At 40.5% G+C, this 25,402-nt stretch overlaps 1 protein-coding gene across 2 annotated transcripts in view; it reads right to left on the reverse strand.

Annotated features, from left to right (window-relative positions):
* LOC133059564 (24-hydroxycholesterol 7-alpha-hydroxylase) overlaps positions 1 to 25,402 on the reverse strand; it is an 82,715-nt gene that overhangs the window by 12,128 nt on the left and 45,185 nt on the right. For both annotated transcript variants that reach the window (XM_061146866.1, XM_061146865.1), the window contains exons 8-10: positions 18,673 to 18,806; positions 9,759 to 9,854; positions 8,822 to 8,910 (exon numbers count right to left, since the gene is read on the reverse strand). In XM_061146866.1, coding sequence (XP_061002849.1) covers positions 8,822 to 8,910; positions 9,759 to 9,854; positions 18,673 to 18,806 — 319 coding nt within the window. The remainder of the gene's footprint in view (positions 1 to 8,821; positions 8,911 to 9,758; positions 9,855 to 18,672; positions 18,807 to 25,402) is intronic.

Below are 25,402 nucleotides of genomic sequence, written 5' to 3' on the forward strand. Positions count from 1 at the left end.
TTTTAGTTTTAGCACATAAAATTAAAATGGCCAAGCATACCTCAGCTACACAGGAAACATTATGCCTGGGGTACCAAACTTTTGATTGGGAATGATGGCGTGGGCAAGATCTGGAAGAGTGCGCAGACAGATGGTGATATTAAATAAGTGGAAACAAATCCAGAATAAAATGAGAAGACTCAGATTAGAGTAAACTGGAAGAGAAGGAAAAGAAGAAAACATGTGAAAAACAGAAGAGAAGGGAATGGGATATATCTAAATGGGGGAAAGGGAGAGAAAGCAAAGGACCTCAGAGCTTCTTGATTTGAGACACTGTTTTCTATTTCATTGGGGAGATAAGAATCAGATCCTAGTGGGAGTACAGTCTCTGAGGCCACTGGTCTTCAGAGCTGCAGCCAGGATTATTTTAACAGTGATCCTCCTAGAAGAAAAAGTCTTATATGTAGGAGCTGTGAGCTAGACATTTGATACCTCTTTCTAAACATTCTTATTCAACAAAAGGGCAAAGGAATACTACTGACTTCATTAAGATGAACTCCTCACCAAAAAGAAATGATCTTGTGCTATAGCTTAAATTCCAGACCCTCCAGGAAAAATTAAGAAGTGACGTTTGTTTTTGTTTTTTTTAGTGATATACCCACCTAAAATGAAACTCAATCCCCTAAGAAGTCCAAGCTATTTAGAAAGCTACTAACTCATGTGGTTAGTATATGTTAATATGATATGCCATGGAGTTAAATAGATCTTGAAAGAACGCTTTTGCTCTTAAGGAAATTATAGATTACTTAGGATGTTTTTGGAGCTTCCCTTGTGGCTGCAATGTGGGAGAATCTGCCTATAATGTGGGATACCTGGGTTTGATCCCTGGGTTGGGAAGATCCCCCGGAGAAGGGAAAGGCTACCCAATCTAATATTCTGGCCTGGAGATTTCCATGGACTATATGGTCCATGGGGTCGCAAAGACTTGGACATGACCAAGTGACTTTCACTCACAGGATGCTTTTGGTTACAAGTGACAGAATATCCACAACAGGCTGGTTTCTGTGTGGAAGGGATTGTATCACTTTATGCACCTAAAACATCTAGAGCTGGTGCTGGCCTCAGGCAGTGATCACTCCAACAGTTCAATGATGTAATGATGGAGCCAGTTCACCTCTGCTGCTCTGCTCTATGGTACCAACTTCATCCTGCTTTTGCAGTTTGAAAATAGCTGCTGACAGTTTCTGGGGCCAAGTGCTTCTTTATTCACATCCTACAGGGAATGATTATTTCTGACCCAGAAGTCTCAATAGAAGCTTTCACTTGGTAGTTAACTGTATCACTTAAAACACAATGCAAGACTAAAATCAATCACTGGGAGGGGAGGCAGGGCAAAGGGAAGGGATGTGAGGATGGGTTTAGGGAACAGTGCTTCATTACTACAGAGCTGGGGCTGAAATAAGCACGCCAGCCTCCCATGAATCTAGGATGCTAGAAAATCTAGGAAAATTAGGGCAATTAGCAAGCGAGAAGGAGACAGTCGATGATGGGGAGATAAAGAATGGATAGAAGGATAACTGAACCACTGTGCTGAAGCCTGAAATTAACACAACATTGTGAATCAAGCATACTCCAATATAAAGTAAAAATTAAATTAAAAAAATAACCCATGGGCAATACTGTGCTATAGCACAGCTTTAATTCCAGTCCTCTTTTCCCAGGAATTTAAACTTCTTTCTGAACAAGAGAGTGACTGAACTTATTAAAGAGCAGCAGTTCAGTTTAATGAGGGGAGAAAGCCCACGGGGGAAAAAAAGTGATGGGGAGATACCCAGCCCAAAGTGGCCTTTCTTTCTCTCCAACAGATACAAATCCTGTACAGGTGTTCTGTGCCCCATGGAGGGGCCAGCAATCTATTTGGTAAATAAAAGGAAAAGAGGGTCCTTGCTGGCATTTATGGAGTGGAAATGAACAAATAAGCATGTTTTATTTTGGAAGCACTTTGGCTTAAGTATCAAAAATCACTCTGGAGTTTGTTGCTTCTGTTCTTGACAGACTTAAATCTTAGCCACACAGAAGTGTCAGAATGAAATGGTTGGGGAAGTAATGACTGCAATTTTGCCAATGGTTTCTGTGCGCCTTTGAATGAGTCACTGCTCTTCAGTAAAGCAGAAAGGAGAGAGAAGTGTGGCTGGAAGTTAATAAAGGACCTGGCCGCCTTGCTCAGTCTTGCAGGTAACCACATCTGCTTTTCCCACTCTTGGCCCTTTCCCCATCTCCTTCAGGACACATGCACAGCCATAGTGAAAATGGAAACAAGCATATAAGTAAATCCAGCTCACTCAGTTCCATTTACCAACTGGAGTGGAGAGGATGCATTTGTTTATGTAACAAATTCCCCAGAATGAATTGAATTTGCAACTTCGCATGAAATCCAGAGCCACTAGGGTTCCCTGCTACTCAAAGGCAATTGGCTATCCCCTAAGAGGTCAAAAAGCAACAGTTAGAACCAGACATGGAACAATGGACTGGTTCCAAATGGGGACAGGAGTATATCAGCATCAAGGCTGTAGATTGTCAACCTGCTTATTTAACGTATATGCAGAGTACATCATGAAAAACACCAGGCTGGATGAAGCATAAGCTGGAATCGAGATTGCCTGGAGAAATATCAATAACCTCAGATATGCAGCTGACACCACCCTTATGCCAGAAAGCAAAGAGCAACTAAAGAGCCTCTTGATGAAAGTGAAAGAGGAGAGTGAAAAAGCTGGCTTAAAGCTCAACATTCAGAAAACTAAAATCATGGCATCCGGTCCCATCAATTCATGGCAAATAGATGGGGAAACAATGAAAACAGTGACAGATTTTATTTTCTTGGGCTCCAAAATCACTGCAGATAGTGACTGCAGCCATGAAATTAAAAGACGCTTGCTCTTTGGAAGAAAAGTTATGACCAACCTAGATAGCTTATTAAAAAGAGAGACATTACTGTGCCAACAAAGGTCCATCTAGTCAAGGCTATGGTTTTTCCAGTAGTCATGTATGGATGTGAGAGTTGGACTATAAAGAAAGCTGAGCACCGAAGAATTGATGTTTTTGAACTGTGGTGTTGGAGAAGACTCTTGAGAGTCCCTTGGACTGCAAGGAGATCAAACCAGTCAATCCTAAAGGAAATCAGTCCTGAATATTCACTGAAAGGACTGATGCTGAAGCTGAAACTCCAATATTTTGGCCAGCTGATGTGAAGAGCCGACTCAATGAAAAAGACCCTGATGCTGGGTCTTTCTTTCACTTTCTGATGCTGGGAAAGATTAAAGGCAGGAGAAGGGGATGACAGAGAATGAGATGGTTAGAAAGTGAAAGTGAAGTCACTCAATCATGTCCGACTCTTTGCGACCCCATGAACTGTAGCCTACCAGGCTCCTCCCATCCATGGGATTTTCCAGGCAACAGTACTGGAGTGGGTTGCCATTTCTTTCTCTAGGGGATCTTCCCAACCCAGGGATTGAACCGGGGTCTCCCACATTGCAGCCAGATTCTTTACCAACTGAACTATCAGGGAAGCCCCCCCTGACCCCCAAACAAATTACATTATCATTAATATAGTAAACACATAGAAACAACTGTACTCAGAGCTTCACAAACCCCAAATATAGAGCTGCCTTGCTACCACTAACATATAGGCACATTACATTCCTACGAGCGCTTAGCTTTTTTTTTCCCTCAGCATTTGACACCACTATCTTTCAGGCAGGTATGCTTTCTTCTGTGCAGTTTATTGATTATTCTCATCTAGTCCACAAAGCCTTTTTCAATGCTTCTTCCTCTGAACTCCTATGGCAGTTATGATATAGATGAATCACCCGGCATTTCTCTAGTGCCGTCTTACGCTGTTAAGTAAGCCTTGTTTTTCATGTTGCTATGTCTCATCTCTCCAACTGCATTATAAGCAATTCAGGAATGCTATGTGTCTTTGAATCTCTCTAGTGTCTTGAGGTATTTTGAGTTAGACTATAAGCCCCTTGAGAAAAGGGACTTTATCCATTATTTTGTTTTCCAAGGTAACTCCTGGAACTCTACCCAGACATATAGCATAAAATTGATGACTATTTACTGAATGAAGGATAATCATATGAATACTAGGTGCCCAAGAGATAACAGCAATGTGTTTGGTCACTCAGCTGTGTCTGACTCTTTGCAACCCCATGAACTGTAGCCCCAGGCTCCTCTGTCCACGGGGATTCTCCAGGCAAGAATACTGGAGAGAGTTGCCATGCCCTCCTCCAGGGAATCTTTCCAACCCATGGATGGAACCCAGGTCTCCTGCATTGCAGGTGGATTCTTTACTGTCTGAGCAACCAGGGAAGTCCAAGAATACTGAAGTGGGTTGCCTGTCCCTTCTCCAGGGGAACTTCCTGGCCCAGGAATCTAATCTCCTATCAGCTGGACCTATGTCTGAATTAATTTTCCAATAGTGATGTGACTTTCGTTCAAGATGAGTCCATGACTTTGTGACCTAGCACTCCCTGCCCTAGGATACATGAAAAACCCAAATACACACAAAAAGTAGAAATCCCAGTTTCTCTTCCCGAGAAGTCCAAGCTTCATTTCCAGGTCTCCAGTACTGCAGCCTTCCTCTTATTACACCCTTTTCTTATCCAGGCATGCCTTTGTAAGGGGGGGAGGGTAATCTTGCCAAAGATCAGAGCTATTGTTTACGCTGGAATTTAACCCGTATCAATCAGCACAATGACACAGCCCCCTGGGATCCTCTTGCAGGGATGGGCACCAAGGGCAAACAGGACTGTTGGCTTTGATGTGCATGCCAGGGGTGGGTATGGCAGGCACATCCCTTTCTGCTAAGATCATCGACTCTTAGAGACACCCTCGACACTGGAAATCCCCCATCCTACTCCTCCATCGAAATTCACAGTTCAACAGGAAAATGTCCATTCTTCATTTTGTATGCTACGATGGCTGGTACAGTCCGGTAGTTCACGTGTTTTCTCCTGCTTGTTTTTCTGCACAATCACTAGACTTCTCCAGCAGGAGATTTATTTGGGAAGAACTCCCTTCCACTGCAGAAACGTGTCTCGCCAGGGGTTCATCCTCTAAATATACTTTCTGAACTCCTGTCTTTCAAGGAGGAACTCTAGTTCTTCCATTCTGCTTTTTGGTTGGCGGCTGATGGCAGCATCAAGTTCTTACTCAGTGTTCACTTGGGATAGGGGCTCTTCTGGCTTGGTGGCCTAAACACCAAGGGGTGACAGCTGCAAGGCCGCAATGTTTTCTTGACAAACTTTGATCATCAGCTAGTTCACAGGCAAATTTCTCTGACTCACTGAGTGTTTGGTACATGAGAAAATAAACTGGCTTGAGGCACACAAACTAAGAATGGGTGCATTTTCTAGGGATTATACTAAGGTTTTGTGGGATTACATTTCTAGTGCAAAGATCTTTCTTGGCACATGCTGTCCAAATGAAGTCATTCACCCTCATGAACAATTTTCTGGGTTTTTGCTTTTTTTTTTTTTTTAAATGTTTTATAGGTTGGCTGTTTAAAATAAGTAACAGAAAAATTACGGACTATTAAAAACAGAAACTTAATAGAAAACTAAATAAGCTGAGTTGGTTTTTTAAAATTAAGTCATATTTATTCAACATTCATATTCAGCCTACAGATTTTGGTTATATGATATATATTTTGCCGCACTTTGCACTCAAAAGTTTTTGAAGGAAAACCTAACGTCTTGTCCCCCAAACTGCTCCTGTTCCTAATTTCTCTATTTCTACCATCTCTTCCAGCCACGTAGATTCAAAGCCACCACCCTCCTCAAATCCTCCCTCTCAGCTGATCACCATTTCTAATCATTTTCCAAATCTAATAAGATTCCACCACTTCATGTCTCTGAGATGGAATACTAGCATGACCTTATAACCTAAGGCATGTCTCACTCGAGTCTGCTCTACCCAAATCTTTGTAATATATCATTGGACCAATGTACCTTTTCAATCTGTCTTCTAGTCACTACTGGCCAGTACTAATAAAACCATAACCCCTAGCCCGCATACCCTTGACCAAATGACCCTTTGCTTACCGCTTCCTCTGTCCGGAAGTTCATCTAACTCTTCAAAGGCTTTTCTCCCTAGAAAACTGTCTAAGATCACCCTGATCAGATACACCCTCCCTTGACTCTCCACAGTGTGATGCTTGGCCATCTCTCATCCTGTGTTCCTTGCAGTTATTTGTGAACTCGATATGATATTCTCCTCCAGATGTCCTCTCCTGAGGACTGAGAATATGTCTTACTCTTGCCCAAAGCTTCTGCAGTACCCACTGCAGAACATACAGTATGAGCTCAGTAATTGAAAAACGTATAGTTTCTGAATAAATAATATACTATTGATTGAGCTGAACTGTGATGGCCCCACTATTGGACCCATTGCTATCAAACTCAAGCAAATGTCTGCCAGCCTCAAGAGATATCACTGTAAGATCATAATAGCCTCTCCTACAAACCACAGTCACCAGTGACTCCTTGACCACTGGCCCACACTATATGCTGCATGGCAAAGCATTTCAGTCCTTGGTTTAAACTACTGGTTGCTCAATTTTAAAGATGCTTATAATAAAATCTTTAGGCACACCTAGGAATATACATATAAAGGGACTGGAAAAAAGCATTAGCTAATGTTTTTAAAAGACCTACTCTCATAACATTGATATTAGTAGATGACAAAAATAACAAACATGTTATTGGTTTAAGAACTGCTTTTCTAAAGTAAAACTAATATTAGAGGAAGGATGAGCTTCATGGAGTTTTATAGTTATTATTGTTTTTGTTTGTTATACTATTCTCTTACAGCATATGACACTCAATTATAATATTCAACTTTGGAGTTTCTTTGGCGGGCATGTGAGCATGCTCTCAGGTCTAACCAATGAAACCTCCAACGCAAACTGCCTTAAAAAATAGTGAACATGTATCACGCATATATTACATGTAATATATATTATTTATCAAGATAAAAATATTTATTATCTATCATAACAGTAAGTGGAGTAGCTCCTCAATACTGATGATTCAGTGACACGGGACATCTCATGAACCAGGCTTTTCCCATATCTCTCCTCTGTGTCCACACGCTCCATACCATCCTAAAGCTTATTGCTCTTGAGCTTAGCTCTTGGCAACAACCGGAGCTACCTGCTTGCTTGTTCAGTTCTAGTGGGAGAGGACAGAGGGGGCCTCTCTCCTACGCATAGAAGAAAAACGTCTCTCCCTTCAATCTGATTGACCAGTTTAGGTCAAGGATGAATAGTTGTCTCCAGGGAAACACCAGGCACCAATCTGCTTACTTACCCCTCAGCTTCTAGAACAACTTCTAGGAAGGAAGAAAGAATTTCCATGGTTGGCCAAGGCTAATTACAACCATTTTGGAGCACATGTCAATTACAAAAAGCAAGTTGGTATTATAAAATGTATAGCAAAGGAGGAGTTGAATGGATGCTGTTGAGTAAGTCATAATCACAAATATGGATTGGTAATTAGGGCTTCCCTGGTAGCTCAGACGGCAAAGCGTATGCCTACAATGCGGGAGACCTGGGTTCGGTCCCTGGGTAGATCCAAGGAAGAGCCCCTGGAGAAGGAAATGTCAGCCCACTCCAGTACTCTTGCCTGGAAAATTCCATGGACGGAGGAGCCTGGTAGGCTACAGTCCATGAGGTCGCAAAGAGTCGGAAACGAATGAGCGACTTCACTTTCATTTTCAATTATGCTCAAACAATGAAGATGAGTGCCTTAGGTTAAAAACTACAATATTTCGAATACAGAATTTTTAAAGGATTTGTATGTTCACTGAGTGAGATTTCGTTATAAACAGGTATCTACTTTTCTCCAACAGAACCATCTCCAATGAGGAAATGGTATTTATTCGATGTAGGCTGTACATTTTACAAGGTCAGGGACCATGTCCATCTTTCTCCATGCTCTATTCCTAATGCTTAGTACAGGGCGTGCTACAGGTGAGATGTTCAAAAAGGTTTCTTCTTAATAAACAGTAAGTAACTTGCACTAGAACAGGACATCACACTGAACAGTCAGCCTGGGTACCATATTAAATTTTACTCTAAAAGACATCAGAGGCAGGTTATTATAGAACCAAACTAATTCAATAAACAAAAACCACCTAATAAGTTGCTGTGATGCTCCAAGTTAAAGATGTTATGTAACCCCAGCAAATGTCCATCATAACACTGTTATGGACATGTCAAGAAATACTGATACTTCTATCTTTATCTTTGGCTTCCCAAGTGGCTCAGTAATAAAGAATCTGCCTGCCAATACAGAAGATGCAGGAGACTCGGTTCAATCCCTGGGGAAGGAAGATCCCCCGCAGAAGGAAATGCAACCTACTCTAGTATTCTTGTCTGGAAAAATTCCTGGACAGAGGAACCCAGTGGGCTAAGTCCATGGGTTGCAAAGGGTTGGACACGACCGAGCACACACGCACACTATCTTTATCCTTAAAAAAGAAGTCAAAGCACTTCAAATCATCCTTATAGGAAAGCTGAGCATCTGAAAGACAAACCCAGCTTTCATCTGGCAGCTGCAACTGTAATATTTAATTCTCACGAGGTCTCCAATCAGAAACCACTGCAGACATTCCCAGAAAGACATCACACAATACGATGGGCCAACCAAAGAGAATGTGGTCTCCTAGATGTCCTTTAGTTTCGATAATAGAGAAAAGAGAGATTAAGCCAAAGCTTTGCCCCTCTGAGCCCTCATCTTTCTGCAGACTTTCTGGATAAATGTGACCCAGCTGTCACACTGACCTTCCAGGACACTGGTACTTCCCGCTCCCAAATGCCATGAAGCAGTCCAAGAAAGCATGCTTCTCTAAATTTGCCTTTTTCCAACGTTCCTGTGGGAAGAAAGCATTTTTTTTTCCAATTCAGTCTTATATAAATAAGCTTAACTTTATTTCTCTAGGCTAAAAATGATCTTGTACAGCTAATCCTTGCAAATAAAGTTGCAGGGTTGTTGGTCATTTTTTCCAACCTGTTATTAATATCAGCCACCATTATGCTTTTGGAACACGAACTAATAAATAAAAAGGTTTAAAAAAGAAATTTTGTTAAGTGGCAAATGTAAATGATAATGTAAATCAACCACAGAATTGACCTCAGAAGAGGAAGAATATTTATAATAAGGCCTCGGGCTCCATCATAAAATTGCCCTTGGTAATAAATTTAGCAAGGAGACACTGACAGCCCTCCCAGTTGGAGAAAGCTTGGTGTGTAGAATGAATACATCTGGATGCCATTTTTGACAGTTTCACCTAAAGGCAGAGAGTGGACTAAATGACCTCTTAAAATTTTATTTTGCGCTGTAATTCCTCAATTCTAAGAAACAGCAGAACACAGTTTTAATTTGCTTCATTTTTATTTTTTGTACTCCATGGAAACCAATAACAGAAGCAATTGCCTGAAGAACATGAAATAAAGCTTCTATCAGAATCAAGCATATTTACTTTGCCATGTCCTGCTTGGTTCAGATAAAAATTTTTTTTTAAGCTGGTGAAGCTTATTTGAAAATTTTTTCTGATTTATAAATGTTATACCACTCATATTACAATCTGTGCTTCATAGCTTTAGTTACTAGAGAGAAATATGACTTCCTAATGCTAATAGCCCTAATTGATTTATGAATTCATATTCTTAGCATAAAGAGGAAATCCAAGGACAATGTATATGGAAAGAGACAACTTACAGGCTTGAACAGGTCAGGTTCAGGAAAATACTTTGGATTTCGATGTAGCCAAAATGGAGACAGCATCAATAAGTCACCAGAAGGAACAGTGTAATTCTACAACAGAAAAATCAGTTCCAAGTCATGTTTTGAAGTTTGCTTTAGTGAGATTGTGGGTCATTAAAACTCATCCTACAACCATATTCAAGAGAAGACATATCCGTGATATAACTGATGGTGAGACAATCTCTTTCCTGGATGACTCACTTCTATATTCCAATGTAGGCAATTACTGATGTCTAATTCTGAAGATTAGTTACATATATCTTTGGTTACATGGGGGGAGACAGTAGATAAATGCAAAATTCTTAGTATTATATTTACTAGTTTAAGTCTACTCTGATGTGAGATCTTCCTTGGTGGCTGAGATGGTAAAGAACCCACCTGCAGTGCAGGAGACCCAGGTTTGATCTCTGGGTCAGGAAGACCCCCTGGAGAAGGGAATGGCAACCCACTCCAGTACACTTGCCTGGAGAATCCCATGGACAGAGGAGCCTCGTAGGCTGTAGTCCTTGGGATTGCAAAGAGTCGGGCACAACTGAGCAGCTAAGACACACTCTAATGCCACTTTTGATGTTTGATATTGGGCTTTCCAGGTGGAGCTAGTGGTAAAGAGTCTGCCTGACAATGCAGGAAACATGGGTTTGATCCCTGGGTCAATGCCCTGAAGGAGGGCATGGCAACCCATTCCAGTATTCTTGCCTGGAGAATCTCATGGACAGGGGATCTTGGTAGGTTACAGTCCCTCGGGTTGCAAAGAGTCAGACACGAATGCAGTGTTCCTGCACGCATTGGGGTTTGTAGCATGTGGCCTTGATGAGGGACATCACAGTGGATTCTGAGGTTCCGGGGCAGAAAAGACTAACTCTGAGACAGGACACTGGCCATACCAGCACTAAGAACAGAGCAGCGGGTGTCCTGACATTGGGAGTGCTGATGACAGTGTCAGGGGAAGGGGCAGAGAATTCTCTGTTTGACTCTAGCAGCAGCAGTTAGGGCAGAAAGAAGTCGAAGACAACTGATTGGGAAGACACAGGACAAAGCAAGTGCTGTGTGCTTATTGGGTTTGTTTCATGTTTGAGGTGTTGGTGGTTGTGAAACTGATGATGAACATTATGTTTCCTCAAGCAGCAGAGTCTGCGGTACCCTTCTCCATTCACCTTATAGTAGGTTTTCTTGATATATAACATACGCACGCTCAGTTGCTCAGTCACGTCCGACTCTCTGCGACCCTTTGGACTGTAGCCTGAGAACTAAAAACTGTTTCACAAAATCATCTTTACACGACTTCCCTGGTGGTCTAGTGATAAAGAATCTGCCTGCCAATGCAGGAGACACAGGTTTGACCCCTGATCCAAGATCCCATGTGCTGTGGGGCCAACTAAGCCCACGGAACTACCGCATCTGTGTTCCACAACTAGAGTAGCTACCACAATGAGAAGCCAGTGCACTGCAACTGGAAAAAGCCTGCACACGGCAATGGAGACCCAGTGCGGCCAAAAATAAATAAATAATAGAATAAAATTATAAAAGTAATCATCTTTATATCACCTTTTCCAGGAGCCAGAGGACAAAGAGCTCCCTCACGGTGGGAGATGGCTAGACAGCCATCACCTCTATTGGGGTGAAGATATTTTATTAGTAACTCTCTGTGCCAAGCGGCAGAAGCCACACCTCTTTAATCCTGCAGAGTTTTGAAGTCTTCTCAAGGCATTTGCAAAACACCTCCTTGAAATCTACATATTTAGAACAGTAGCATCTTACAATTGAAAACATCTCTTTTTATGGAAGCAGCGAGTGGAGAGGGGAGGCGAGGGGGCCGTCCCTGTTTAACCCAAGAGACAGACCCCTGTTGGTTCCCATGGGAGCTGAGTAGTCCTTGAGTCTCGTGGTTTCAGTACCAGGATTGCTGGAGAGTTAGATCAAAATGAGGAGAGATGGAGGCTTTTGCTTCCATCCTCTTACCATCTTTAAAGTGGAAAGAGACCTGTGAGATCCCAGTCCTGTGTGTTCACTCTACCTCTGCTGGAACCGAGGCTAGAAGCAACACAACTGATTCCGAAGTCAGCTGGCGAGGGCCCTGATATGTTTAGGGGCCGCCCTGGGCCAGGTGTCCATCAGGGCGATTGCCACCTTCCCCTCCCCACCCTCATAGCTCCTTCAGTGGCTGCTGACCTGGCATCATGACGCGTAGACACTGCCTGAGGCAGCCCACAAAGCAGGCCGGGGGAGGAAGACTTCAAAGGGGGCCTCAGAAACAGCAGTCATACCACAACAGGGAGGAGACTAGAAAGGAGCTCCTGTCACAGCAGCAAATGCCAGGTGGATGAGGCAGTGAGGAGGATGTGAGACATGGGTGTATCAGAGGAACCGTCTGAGCAAATGGACATCATCATGTCCGGTCCAAACGGTCCTGTCCTTGCAACGTGGCAGATGAAGAAAAAGACCAAGAGAGAGACAAAACAGTCAGAGAACTGGGCACAGATCATGAGGAAGTGGAAGTCACAACTTATCTGTGTTGCAATAATTGCATCTGTCAGGTAGACCGAAGTGATCTTGACCAGCCCACCCCGTAGGGATGCTGTGAGGTCAGAACAACTTCATCTGCTAGACTGGAGACGGGCTTTCTTGATGAGCAAAGAGGAGTCTCTGCTGTAAATCAAGAAGGATGTCAACACCTAAAGTGGTGCAAGGAATGCAGACTCTGCTTCAAGAGAAGAGGAGTCCTGGAAAGGCAAAGCATCCATCAGAGGAGCCTGCCCCCGCCATCCCCTCAATAGCCCACTCTTTCTCTCTAGCTCTTGGCTAGGAGCTTGGCTGGTGTGAGCTGCTTAAAAAAAAAAAGAAAGAAAAAGTACTTTACAAAAAAGTACTTTACAAAAGTGTATTCTTCTGTATGATAAAAAACTGCTCTCTAGAAACTTGGGAAAATTCAGGAAAACAGAAAAAATAGGAAGCAACCAGAGTTCTGGCAACAAAAGACAGTTATCAACTGGCGAGACTTCCCTCCAATACTTTTAGCTAATAACAGCAGTTTAGTTTTTGTTGTTGTTTTTAAATATAGTTTATTGTTTATATATGTGAGTGTGTTTAGTTGCTCAGTCATGTCTGACTCTCTGTGGCCTCATGGTCTGTAGCCGGCCAGGCTCCTCTGTCCACAGACTTTTCCAGGCAATACTGGAGTGGGTTGCCATTTCCTACTCCAGGGGATCTTTCCAACCCAGGGATGAAACCTGTGTTTCCTGCATTGACAGGCATGTTCTTTAGCACTAGGGGCACCTGGGAAGTCCATTGCTTGTATATACTGATACATATCATTTACAAATGCATAAATGAACCCAGTATATACATATTATTGTTTTTGTCTCCTATTGAATAATTTTTGACACTTACTTTGTTCACTTGACATTATAGCGTAAGTATTATTTTTATATTACATATTCATATAAAATAATTTTCTCTCCAATGGATGCTTAATTAATCATTTTCTACTATTATTTCTATAACAAATAATGCTATCACAAATATCTTCTTTCACAAAGCACTGTTCATATAAAATCTTTTAACAAAGACGTTCAGATGACATGAGAATATACATGTCCTATGTCTTCTGAATATCTAAAGCTATTCATTCATGTTGCTCAACTGTTCCCTCAAATTTTGTAGCAAGATAAGTTTCTAATTGCAATATATGAGAGTATCAATTTCATTACCTGCTTATCTGCTAACCTGACATTTTAAATAGGTTCTTTTTGATTGCTGTTCAAGAATTTATGTCTTTACTATTTTTCATTTTAAGTTATTTTCTGCCATAAAATTTGTGTCCTCATGTCCTACCCTCAGTAATCTATGTAGTATTAGTGCTTTACTTATTGATCTGTGAATTCATTAAATACTAAAATTATTTACACTTGCCTTGTGCTTAGACTGATATTTATTCTTAATTTTTTGGCTTACATTTAATTTAGGCTATACTTAATAGGATATGTTAAATTTTGATATGGTACAGTTTGTTCATCTGCATTGTGGTTTCACTGATTAATCCTAAACCTAAAAAGCTCTCTTCTCTCCACAATGATATTCACGTGAAGTGAAATGAAAGTCGCTGGACTTTCATGGACTGTATAGTCCATGGAATTCTCCAGGCCAGAATAGTGGAGTGGGTAGCCTTTCCCTTCATCCAGGGGATCTTCCCAACCCAGGGATCGAACCCAGGTCTCCCGCATTTCAGGCGGATTCTTTACCAGCTGAGCCACCAAGGAAGCCCAAGAATACTGGAGTCGGTAGCCTTTCCCTTCTCCAGTGAATCTTCCCGACCCAGGAGTCTAACTGGGCCGTCCTGAATTGCAGGCAGATTCTTTACCAACTGAGCTATCAGGGAAGCCCCCTCTCCACAACAGTGGCTTTCAAAGGTGGGTTAGGTCTTCTGGGAGTCCCGAGACCTTTGTAGAGAATCACCTAGACCAAAAATCATTCCTGAATAAAAGACTTATTCAAAGTATGGGATGGTGGAGGTGGTTTAGTCGCTAAGTGGTGTCCAGCTCTTACGACTCCATGGACTCCAGGCTCCTCTGTCCATGGAATTTTCCAAGCAAGAATACTAGAGTGGGTTGCCATTTCCTTCTACAGGGGATCTTCCCGGCCCAGGTATTGAACCCCGGTCTCCTACTTTGTAAGCAGTCTCTTGCATTGCAGGTGGAATTTACTGACTGAGCCACCAGGGAAGCATGACAGGCCAATGTACTTTAATGTAACTAAGTACAAAAAAAATTCATTGATAAAATTTCAGATTGCAACAAACTTAAAAAAGTATCGCTGTTGAGTTTTAGTGTAGAATCAAAGAATAGCCACAAAAATATCTGAAAAGGCTAATAAAATACTCCTTCCTTTTTTGGTTACATGTCTGTGGGAAGCTGAATTTTTTTCACTTCCATCAGTAGAAAACAATATATCACAACAGACTGACAACAGACACATATATGGGAATTCAGATATCTTTGCAAATGCTTGAAATGATGCTGTTCTATTTTTTATGTGTTTTGAAAAATATAGTTATTAAAAATGGATTAAAGATCTAAATGTAAGACCAGAAACTATAAAACTCCTAGAGGAGAACATAGGCAAAACACTCTCTGACATAAATCACAGCAGGATCCTCTATGACCCACCTCCCAGAATATTGGAAATAAAAGCAAAACTAAACAAATGGGACCTAATGAAACTTAAAAGCTTTTGCACTACAAAGGAAACTATAAGTAAGGTGAAAAGACAGCCCTCAGATTGAGAGAAAATAATAGCAAATGAAGAAACAGACAAAGGATTAATCTCAAAAATATACAAGCAACTCCTGAAGCTCAATTCCAGAAAAATAAATGACCCAATCAAAAAATGGGCCAAAGAACTAAACAGACATTTCTCCAAAGAAGACATACAGATGGCTAACAAACACATGAAAAGATGCTCAACATCACTCATTATTAGAGAAATGCAAATCAAAACCACAATGAGGTACCATTACACGCCAGTCAGGATGGCTGCTATCCAAAAGTCTACAAGCAATAAATGCTGGAGAGGGTGTGGAGAAAAGGGAACCCTCTTACACTGTTGGTGGGAATGCAAACTAGTACAGCCACTATGGAGAACAGTGTGGAGATTTCTTAAAAAACTGGAAATAGAATGGCCATATGACCCAGCAATCCCACTTCTGGGCATACACACTGAGGAAACCAGATCTGAAAGAGACACATGCACCCCAATGTTCATTGCAGCACTGTTTATAATAGCCAGGACATGGAAGCAACCTAGATGCCCATCAGCAGATGAATGGATAAGGAAGCTGTGGTACATAAACACCATGGAATATTACTCAGCCATCAAAAAGAATTCATTTGAATCAGTTCTAATGAGATGGATGAAACTGGAGCCCCTTATACAGAGTGAAGTAAGCCAGAAAGATAAAGAACATTACAGCATACTGACGCATATATATGGAATTTAGAAAGATGGTAATGATAACCCTATGCAAAACAGAAAAAGAGACACAGAAGTACAGAACAGACTGTTGAACTCTGTGGGAGAAGGTGAAGGTGGGATGTTTCGAAAGAACAGCATGTATATTATCTATGGTGAAACAGATCACCAGCCCAGGTGGGATGCATGAGACAAGTGCTTGGGCCTGGTGCACTGGGAAAACCCAGAGGAATCGGGTGGAGAGGGAGGTGGGAGGGGGATCGGGATGGGGAATACGTGTAACTCTATGGCTGATTCATATCAATGTATGACAAAACCCACTGAAATGTTGTGAAGTAATTAGCCTCCAACTAATAAAAAAAAAAAAAGAATGGATTAAAAAGAAATCATATTATTATTTTAACATGTATTAGGTTTCTTCTTTTTAAAATGAATTATTTGGTGACTGAACAACAACAACTAAATAAACATTTAATAAGTTCTCAGCTTTATTTTCCAATACAGCAAATATTGATAAATATAGCTCATATACACAAAAGCTCTCTGAGACTCTTAATAATTTTGTAAAGTAGAAAGAGGCCATAAGGTCAAAAAGTTTGAGAACTGTTATTCTAGAAGCTAAAAAAAAAAAAAAAAAAAATACCCATTGTTAGCCAGTCATCCCAAACCATATATTAATCTCATTCTTCTTCAGGTACTTACAAAGACTTATCTATCCAATATCACATATTCTGCATGGCTTGTGTCTTATCTAGTCTGTTATATTGATCTGAATATCAGGTCTGACACCAGTATCATGCCATTTTAATTACTGTAGTTTTGCTGCATGTTTTAATACCTTGAGAATTAACTAATATTCCTCAATTATTCACAGTTTCCAACACTTTTTTTGGCTAGTTCTTCCCTAGGAATTCTTGCAGGTTAGCTTGGTACTAAATATGAGACCTTTTAGAAAGCACAAATAGAAGGTTAAGAGTTTTGGAAAGCTGGCGTAATAAAGAGAAGGAGGGACAGAGCAAACCAGAAAAAGCAGGAAAAGCTTGTCCATTCTTATTTATTCATATATATATAAATATATATAAAGAAGTAATTACGAGAGCAAAAATAAATATCCTGCTCAGACTCCATTAGGAAAGAGCAGTGGAGAATACCTCTAGAATTCATAGCAAGGAAACTTGACCAGTTATCCAACTGGTCAAGACATAGGTGATCCCATCTACGAATGTTTCTATGGCCGAAACTCCTGGGAACATGTTAATATAATCAGCAAAGATATTCTACTTTGTGTCAGAGAATATTTGATGTTTAAAAGAACCAAGTTGTATTCATTTATACTAAGAAGATAATCGGTAATGTGCACAAATATTTAGCGATAGGAATGCTCATCTTTACACTGTTTATAATAGTGAAAGAATGGAAGCCATATACATACTCAGTAACAGGGAACTGATTTAAAAATTTATTTGGTGTCCATATATTCAATATTAGATTATGCTGTAATTCAAACTGATATAAATGTCTTATACTGTTTAAAATATTTTGGATCTATTGTTAAAATAAAAGTAAGTTGTGAGAAAATTAGCTTGGTGTGACCTCAATTTATTTTTTAATGAACATACTACAGGATAAAATTCTAAAATTACAATAATATCAAAATGTTCACAGTGGTTATCTCTGACTTGTGAGATTCTAAGCAACTTTTAATTTCTTCTTTTAGCTTCTCTTTGTGGTCTTTTTCTCCTCTACACTCTAAAATAGCAGAAAAATTCAGGCATAGGTCTAACAGAATTTGTATACAAACTGTAGGCTTAAAATAACAATAAAAACAAACATCCACTTGTCTTTCTCAGACAATTAACTATTCTGCAATTCAGCTACTTATCTATTGGCCAGGATATAAATAAGGCTTCATAAAAATTCAATAACAATTATTTTGAATAGTAATATTCAGAGTGATAAACACTTTGTTCTACTTAACTGCATGAATTTGTTTATTTCCAATCAATGTTTATTTTTATGATATAAATAAATAGTTATATATTTATTTGGTTATTTAAAAGCAAAAACTGTTAAAAAATCCCTTTAAAACTGAATGCTACAATTTGCATAAGATCAGTTAAATAAACTATGTTTCCTTTGTATTTAGCAAGCTGCAACTTGTATAAAATTTGGATTTTTTGTCTCTTTTGTGTTCTAATACCACAAAATTTTCTTGACTTAAATCCAGGCACTCTCAAGCTGTGTGTAAACAAAGCTAATATAAATGGAGGGCTGACTAAATACAACCTATCTGGATAATTCAGTCCCCAAGTCAATCATCTAAAAAAGATTATTTTGTTCTGCCTGATTGGTTCACTGTATGTTGAACTAAATGTCTGCCATATGCACATATCTTCTATGGTGCACTTGAGAAAATTCTCCTACTTGGCCCACAGAAAGGATCTCACTCAGTTAATTCCTAACATCAGCTGCAGCTACCCACAGCATTCCTGTTATGTCTACCTGTAACTGTGATCTGAGGCCTGCACTGTCTTCCAGTTATCCTAAAGGACCTTCCTCCTGCCCTCAATTCCTCAACCTATTCCAGCTGAGGGGGTACTCACTGGATGTTCCAACAGAGAAGAGAGTATCCAACCTACCAGTTTGATTGAAATAGGCTTGTACTAATTCTAATACAGAACCACATAGCTAAAGTGATTACAAAAGGGTTGTGTTTTAGCTAAAACAGTTGCCAACAGATAAATACCTATATTAACAAAATGTTACTGCACAGCTTTTCCTAGTAACCTGTTCCAGTGTCACTCAGTATTTCATGGAAATTAAGAAAGTATCTAACAACAAATGGATAAAAGGTCTACTTTTTTTTCTAGAGGGTTCATTATTTTACGACAAAATCAAAGCTCACCAAAATTTTAACTGGCTTCAGGACTTTTCGAGTGATGACACCAGGGGCTCGTAAACGAATGGTTTCCAAAATACACCATTTAATTAAAGGGAGTTTCTTCAAGTCATCCTCAGACACTTTAATCTTATCTTTACCTGCAAAGAGAATTTTTTAAGAAATGGACTTAGAGAGGCCAGAAAGTGATTTTATGTAAGCTCATCAACATAGTTTAAGAACTGCCTCTGATATCAAGTGTCAATACTACTTCTCTGGAAGGCACCTGAGTTGATCTTTTTATGGACCTACATATGGTCAGGGTCTTTGATCAAATGAGACAATGTAATTAATGGTGTTTTAAGTAAAATGTTGGAGAAGGAAATGGCAACCCACTCCAGTGTTCTTGCCTGGAGAATCCCAGGGACGGGGGAGCCTGGTGGGCTGCCGTCTATGGGGTTGCACAGAGTTGGACATGACTGAAGCGAGTTAGCAGCAGCAGCAAATAAAATGTTTACACTTTGAAAATATCTTGAAACAACTAAGCTTTCCATTTTGACAGTATGTGCTTAATAAATTCAACAGTATGGTCAGTTTGATTAAGTCAACTTTCACATTTGCCTCCCAACTGTACTGGGAACCAGTGCCTGTGAGTGGAATGCGGGTCTCCAGACGCATCTCTCTGACTCTAGATAAGGCTGGTTCTACAGTCAGCCCATCCTGCAGCAGAGGGCTGGATGAGTGCTGCCTGGGAAACCTTCTCAGTCAGTACATGTGGAATTCCCAAGGAGTCAGAAGCAAATGTTTTCGCTTAGCAGAGTCTGGGAACCAGGGTTTTTGTTTGAGCCCTGATTCTATTAATCTCCATAGGGGCCTCTATACACTGCACTAAACTTGACAGATTTTTGAGCACTAAGCAAGCGCCAGGAGTTGAGTCGGGCTCCACCAGGGTTACAGCCATGAAGGTATTCCTGCCATACACTCAGTCCAGGCGGTAAGAGAGGAGCACGGATAATTGGTTTCCACGCAGACAAGGAAACCACTCTGTGAGATGTAAGATATTCGAAGACACTTAAAAGCAGGGAGGGTACTGAAATGCAGGATAACAATCTTGAGAACATCAACTTAAAACTGTATGAGGGGAACTGAGATTCTTTCGGAATGTGCACGTGTGCGCGCTCAGATGAAGCATGCTTCAGTCCTGTCCGACTCTTTGTGACCCTATGGACTGTAGCCTGCCAACCTCCTTGAGTTCAAAAAGAAACAAAGAAAGGGAAATGAAAAGCACCGCCTGGTGGCCTATGTTAGAAGACTGATGTAGTCGTCTAATAAAGAAGGCTATACGTTAGCCCCGTGGTGGAAACACGAGACAAAAGGGAGTATCGATGACTGTGCAAAAGCAGCCCAAGGCAACTGGGGCTGCTGGGGTCTCGAGAAAGTGAGACAGGGCTGGAGGGGCTTCGCGACAAGAGGGGACCCAGCGACCTGGCAGCGGACCAGCAACCTAGTAGGAGGCTAAGGAACACTCTGTAGAGACACAGGTTCGATCCCTGGGTCAGGAAGATTCCCCTGGAGTAGGAAGTGGCAACCCACTCCAGTATTTGCCTGGGAAGTCCCGTGGACAGAGTTGCCTGGTGGGCTACAGTCCCTGAGGTTGCAAAGAGTCGGACACGACTGAGTGAGCGTAAGCACAGCACACGGGGAAAACTCACCCTGGGAGAAACGCCGGGTGAAACTTTCAGGAGCAGAAAATTCAACTTTATGTCATACCCTCGCTTTTAAGCTGCCTCTGACTACTGTGCAATTTTCCCTTTCCTTGTCCCGTATTTTTAGTATTTTAATAAAGTCAGATAACACATACCATAAGTCAACACTTGGGGAAATAAAGACCTGGGTGTGTCCAGGAGGCAGTGAGATTCAGAAAAGAGACAGAACATCCAGAAAGGAAAAGACAGTGGGAGGAGAGAAATTAGGAAATGAGAGACTGACAATCAAGAGAAGCTCTGAGAGGCACAGGCCTCCACTTCCGGCTGCCTCCCCAACTTCTTCCAGAGATTCCTAGAATTCTTGGAGGGGATTCAGAACAATTTCACCTTTATCTTGGAAACCAAGATGGCCCCAGCAAGCAAGGGCCCTTGCCAAATGGACATTACAAATAGATCAGTGATAATCTATAATTCAGATTCTAAACCTTACTTAAAATAATGACTTTTCTCTTTAAAAATCTATTTAGAACCTGCCTGCCAATGCAGGAGACATAAGAGACACAGGTTTGATCCCTAGATCAGGAAGATCCCCTGGAGGAGCGCAACCCACTCCAGTATTCTGGCCTGGAGAATTCCCATGGACAGAGGAGCCTGGCAGGCTACAGTCCATAGGGTCACACAGAGTCAGACATACTGAAGTGACTTAGCACGCAATCTGCAATTCAGATTCTAAATCTTACTTAAAATAAGAGTTTTCTCTTGAAAAATGTATCTAGAGCATCTACATTAGATAAATTCAGTAAACAATCCCTCTAGTATTTCCTTTGTTTTATTTTACTGCAGCTATAGGATTTGAAAATAAAAGATTTCTCTACTTAATCAAGAATAAATGACTGTCAACGGTCAGAATTTGTGTTTGAAATCAGATCTGTGTGACTTCAAAGTGACTTGCCTACTTTGCGACAGCCATAATTCTGGCCTTGAAAAAGTTTGGACTCCAGTAATAGTGAAGTTTCTGACTCTTTTGGAGAAAAGTTTTGCTTTCTTTTTTTCTTCTGAAGTATTCTTAGGAGACTAATTGAATTATAAAGTGCAAAAAACTGTTTTGTATTATATAATGAACAAAAGCTTTTCTGAATTGAAAATAATATTTAAAATCTATTATGACCTGCCATTGTAGGAGAGATGCAGACTACACTTGGAAAATAAATGTTTTAATAAGATATTTTTAGTTTCTCAAATCCCAGTGTGAGGTAGGAAAAATAAGGTAGGATTCTTAGACTAGACAAAGAAAAAGAAAGGGAGAGATGCTGCTTCCAAACAACATCTTTAGGTTAAAGATCTTTCTTATTATAACTCTTAGAAATAGCTCTGTACCCATACTGTGCATAATTCAATGCACATCTGTGGTTTGTTCTTCCAGTGTTTTGACTCTAAAATTAGAAGGCTCCACTTGGAAGAATGCCAAGGTAATCATCAGAAGGGCTAGCGCCTAATGGAGACCGGGACCAGTATAAAAGACCGCCAGGGAAGAAAGTATGGGTGATTTGGGGTAAAATGTAGAAGACATTTGTTTTGTTCTCGGCACAAATGCAATAGAAGTCAAACCAATAATAGGATATTGGAAACCAAATAAAAGAAAGGATAACTCCTGAGTTCAGAAATAGCGAAGAACGTTTCTAAACTGTTATGTATAGTTTTAGGATTCCGCACACATGATGACAAGCATGTTAGAACGCAGTAACTGTAATTTATATTTGTTAAGGATGTAGAATAGATTAAAATTCTATTACTTCATCATTTATTCACTCAATATAAATTTGCTTTGTGTCTGTTATTTCCTAGCCCAAACATAGGTGCTGTAAGAGATAGGAAGAGAATCATACTAATTTTTGACTATCTAATGTCACCAACATGTCGGACTGCTTCATTTGCTCCTCATCACGATCTGCCATCTATGAAGTGATCATGTGTTCAAGAAGAAGTTTGAAAGTGACAGGACAGCCTTCAAACCTATGTCTGTCTACACTGAAAGCCCTTATACTTGTTTACTGTGTCCCATCACCTTCCTGAGATGAGAAACAAATAAGAAAGACACCGTCATTGTATTAAACGAGTTTGAACACAAGGACACAAAATAATATCTGGTTACAAATAATTACAAGATAAGTTTCTTCAGAGTGAATTCGACTGTCAGTGGCATTCATCCCTTCTTGCCTAGGGCTAAAGTTTCAGCTAGGCCTGGAAGGATGAGTAGCGTGCAACTAGGCAGAGAGAAAGGAAATTAAACTCCAAAATTAATTATAAAATATATGATTTCTTAGGCTTAAAAAAGGAACATAAATCAAATGGAATCACTAAAGCAGGTCCTTCTCTGGGAGATGACTCCTCTGTCTCCTTCAAATTTCAGGCTCCTTTCCCCTTACACACATGCACACTTTCTCTCAATAAATAAATACATAAAATACAAAAATTCTGTTCCTATAGTCCTGAGGGACTATAGATTTAAGCAATAATTTGGGGGAAATAGCTCATGTTTTGAGAAAAAGGGAGAATAACAGGCATTTGCTGAGTCATGCAGATCTTTGAGACATAATTCTGAGGCGACTGAACCAGAAGGTGGGGTTGAACACAGACTGAGGGGGCTCCGTGCTTCCCCACAAATGAAAGGCACACAGAAAGATGAAGAGAAGTCAAGCATAAGCGATGTCCACTGAGGGATCTCCCTGGTGGTCCAGAGGCTAAGACTTTGCGTTTCCACTGCAGCACAGTGGGTTTGATGATCCCTGGTCTGGGAACTAAGATCCGGAATGCTGAGCAGCTAAAACAACACAAAACAAAACTCCACTGAAATGTAAAGAGTGCATCCCTGCACATTCTACCACCTCTTTACTTTTGAAAGCAGGGATTCTCAGTTCTGACTGCTGTCCTATGTTGTGAGGTTGTTTTCCTTCACAGAGGTTGTCTTTCAACAGCTTGTTTAAAGTTAAAGTGTGTACAAAAGTTCACAGAACACATGAAGAAGGGTGAACTAGGATTAAAAAAAAAATACATGAGATAAAGGTTGAAAAAAGTAAAGAATCTGATGTAATAACCTTAAGTAATGATGCCTACGAAAATTTGGTCATGAAATTTGCTTCCCAAATTTTATAATAATTTCTCTAAAAAGCAATATCAAATAATAAAAGTTAGTGTTTTCTTTATACTGTTACTTGGGGAAACAATGTAACAGCTTTGAAAAAACCCAGCATTTCTGTGACTTTTCTTAAAAAGTAATGAAGCAATGATATCAATTGGTGGCAGAGGTAGAAAACTAGTTTCTTGGCATATTTCTCAAGCAGAGACCTCAAGATAAGCTCCTGAAAAAAAAAAAATCAGGTTTCAGAGAAGAGACAAAGCTAAAGAGAAACAGTAAATAAAGAATTTACGGTATTCCAGAGTAACACAAAACAAGTGTCTATGCCCTTTCTTTCATTTCAGGAATTAAAAAAAAAATGAATATGATACATAATGTTCAAATATTGAATTTTAACAACTCTACTTCTGTTCCAGGAATATTTTTCATAAATTTATAAAATTGCTGTTTCCTTCACAGAAGAAATCTGCATTCACTGGAAAGGGTTAGAACATCTCAGAAAGAGTAAGAAAGGATAAAATGTCCTGAAGTAGATAATAGCATTTACAATAGGTTTTATACATCCAATGACCCTATAACACTGGTTATTTACAGGCAGTGAGAACATACTGTTTATAGATTTCTGGAAAATTTTAGTGCGATGAAGATTTATTTGATGACTTGTCTCCCAGAAGGGGATAGCAATAAACCCTTTTCTGCACTTATTCTTATAAATGTGAAAAGAAATACTGCAAAACTTTTAAGACTCTCTCTGTCTGTAACTCTCGACACTTAGTTATAACGGGTCTTGGTGTGGGTGTCTTTGATTCATCTTGTTTGGGACTCTGTGTGCTTCCTGGACTTGCCTGTTTCCTTCACCAGGATAGGGACGTTTCCAGCCATTATTTCTTCAAATAGGTTTTCCATCCCTTTCTCTCTTCTCCTCTGGGACCTCTCTAATGTAAATGTTAGTATGCTTGTAGTTGTCCCAGGGAGTCTTAATCCTCATTGGTTTTTATTCATTTTTTCTTTTTGCTGTTCTGACTGGGTGATTTCCACTAACCTGTTTTCCAGATTGCTGATCCGTTCTTCTACATCTACTAATCTGCTGCTGATTTCTTCTACTGTATTTTCTATTTCAGTCATTGAATTCTTCAGTTCTGATTGGGTCTTTTTTTAATATACATTCTGTCTTTGCAAGTTCTCACTGAGTCCATCCATTCTTATCCTAACTGTGGTGACCATTCTGATGACTATAATTTCGGAACACTTTATCAGGTATATTGCCATCATCTCATTTAGTTCTTTTTCTGACGTTTTTATCTTTTGCTTTGGTTTGTAAGAATTCCTTTCTCTTTTCACTTTGCTTTGGTTTGTAAGAATTCCTTTCTCTTTTCACTTTGCCTGTGTGTCTATGTGTATGCATTAGGTAGATCAGCCACAGCTCCTGTTCTTGAAAGAGCAGGCTTATGTAGAAGGTGTCCTGTGGTCACCAGAGCCAGCTGCTCTGGGGTGTCCCATGTGTGTGCTGTGTACACCCTCCTGCTGTGTTTGGCTCACAATTGTGGCCTGGTTGGGGCTCTGTGGCTCTACTTTGACTGCTATGGGCTCAGGGTGTGCAGGCAATGGCTTCCCAGACGTGGAGCCACTTTGTACAGTTGCCCGTGCCAGCTAGGTCACATGCCAGCTGGGGCAGGGGCCACTTTGAAGGGGCTGACTAAGGGGGTGGTTGAGCAGGGGAATGCTGGGCTGGGGCACATGGTGTTAGCTAGTTGATGGAGAGTGACAGAAATGTCGCTTGCCAGTCCTGGGCCAGCTAGGTGAAGGAGAGGTTAAAAATAATGGCACCTGCCAGTGCCTTCATCCCTGGAGAATGTGTCCCAGCTCCCTACCCCACCAGCACCACTCCCAAAGTGACCAGTGAGCCTCCTTCAGT

This window comes from Dama dama, chromosome 7, assembly GCF_033118175.1.
Source record: "Dama dama isolate Ldn47 chromosome 7, ASM3311817v1, whole genome shotgun sequence".
NCBI classification, from domain to species: domain Eukaryota; kingdom Metazoa; phylum Chordata; class Mammalia; order Artiodactyla; family Cervidae; genus Dama; species Dama dama.